Source organism: Plasmodium gallinaceum (assembly GCF_900005855.1).
Source record: "Plasmodium gallinaceum strain 8A genome assembly, contig: PGAL8A_v1_10, whole genome shotgun sequence".
NCBI classification, from domain to species: domain Eukaryota; phylum Apicomplexa; class Aconoidasida; order Haemosporida; family Plasmodiidae; genus Plasmodium; species Plasmodium gallinaceum.
The window spans coordinates 234,549-236,198 of NW_021628239.1; the positions used below are offsets into that span (position 1 = coordinate 234,549).

Here is a 1,650-nt window from a genome sequence, read left to right on the forward strand (position 1 = left end):
ATGCTAAAAAAAAAAAAAAAAAAAAAAAAAAAAAAAACGATAATTTAATTTATTAATGTATTTTTTCTTTATTTTTTTCCCTCTTTTTATAATAATAAATGTTCTTTATAATATTATATGTAAATAAATGTATTTATGTATATATGGTCTAACCATACTATTAACATTGAATCCTTTCAAGATAGATATAGCTTTAATACAATATGGGCATTCACTATAAGAAACCAAATTTAATGTATACATTATTGCTATTTAAGTTTTTTTTTTTTTTTTTTTGAAAGGTGTAACATTCAAGTTTAAAATAACTATTTGATAATTTTAAATATAATTTTATTTACGTTTTTGAGAAAACTGCAATAATATTTTCGTCTATTATTTGGTTTACCCATTTCTTAATTGCCTCACTACTGCATCCCATTTTTAAGTAATATATTGTTCTTTGTTTTTTTTTAAAAATAAAAAAATATATAAATTTATATAAATGTAATTTATAAGATATAATTTATAAGGTTTTTATGAAATATTTAATACTTTAACAGTAATGTGTAAATAAAGAAATTAATGAAATATATTTTAATATATAAACTTTATTTAAAATAAAATTGTTCGATATACAAATAGAAAAATAAATAATAATAGTAATATATATTTTTTTTTTAAAATTAATATATTTAATAAAATTAAATTTCTGCACAAAATATTTTTTTAAAAAAAAAGGAATGTTTTGCGAATATTTCAGAAATGTAAAAACATTAAAATTAAAAACTTAAATTTTATTTTTATAAAATGTATCTATATAGAACTTTGATTTTTTATTTAATGTTTTAATGATTATAATATTACTTTAAATATTATCATATTTCATATTTTAAATATATTATATTTATTATATATATATATGTATATTTTTATTTTTATTTTATTTTTTTTTTTTTTTTGTGTAAGCATCAATATAATCTACTTGAGGTTATTTTATATAATTTTTTTACAATTTTTAAAATAGTGTAATAAAATAAATTTATAATATAGCATATATTAAGTTTTTCTGATTCTATATTATTTTTAATTTTTTTTTTTTTTTTGTTTTTCATTATATTAATTTGTTTTATTCCTTTTTTATATTTTGTTTTGTTATAATTTATTTAATTTTTATTTTTTGTTCTACTATATTATTATTTGCATAGCTTTCTATTCTCTGTTTTACCATAAATCTTGCTTTTTTTTTATTTGATTTCTCTCTTATCGCTTTTTTTTTTTTTTTTTTTTTTTTTAAATATATTTTTTTGTTTTATATTATTTTTAATTTGTGTTATTTCTTTTTTTCTGAAAAAATGTTTCTTGTAAATTTAAAAACATGAAACATAGAAAAAATTTTATAAAGCATAATAGAAAATAAATTAGAAGTTAACTATTTCTAAAAGTACATTCCTTTTCATTTATATCATCACTCATATATTTTTTTTTCATTATTCATATTCATAGAAAAATAATAAAATGAAAAATCCATGCATAAGGGATAATGTAAATTTTTGAATACTTTTTATATGTATAATATATACATATATGAATGTATATTTTTTTAAGGGTTTATTTTTTTTAATATATATTTAAACCTTTTATTTACTTTTTTTTTTTTTTTTTTTTTTTTTT

General features: G+C 14.1%; 1 protein-coding gene across 1 annotated transcript in view; it reads right to left on the minus strand.

Annotated features, from left to right (window-relative positions):
• GRX1 (glutaredoxin 1, putative) overlaps positions 1–418 on the minus strand; it is a gene marked incomplete at both ends in the record, with an annotated part of 1,828 nt that extends 1,410 nt beyond the window's left edge. Inside the window, 2 exons of the mRNA XM_028671451.1 lie at positions 154–214; positions 339–418. Of these exons, the coding sequence (XP_028528102.1) occupies positions 154–214; positions 339–418 (141 nt within the window). The remainder of the gene's footprint in view (positions 1–153; positions 215–338) is intronic.
• Positions 419–1,650: the final 1,232 nt, after the last annotated feature.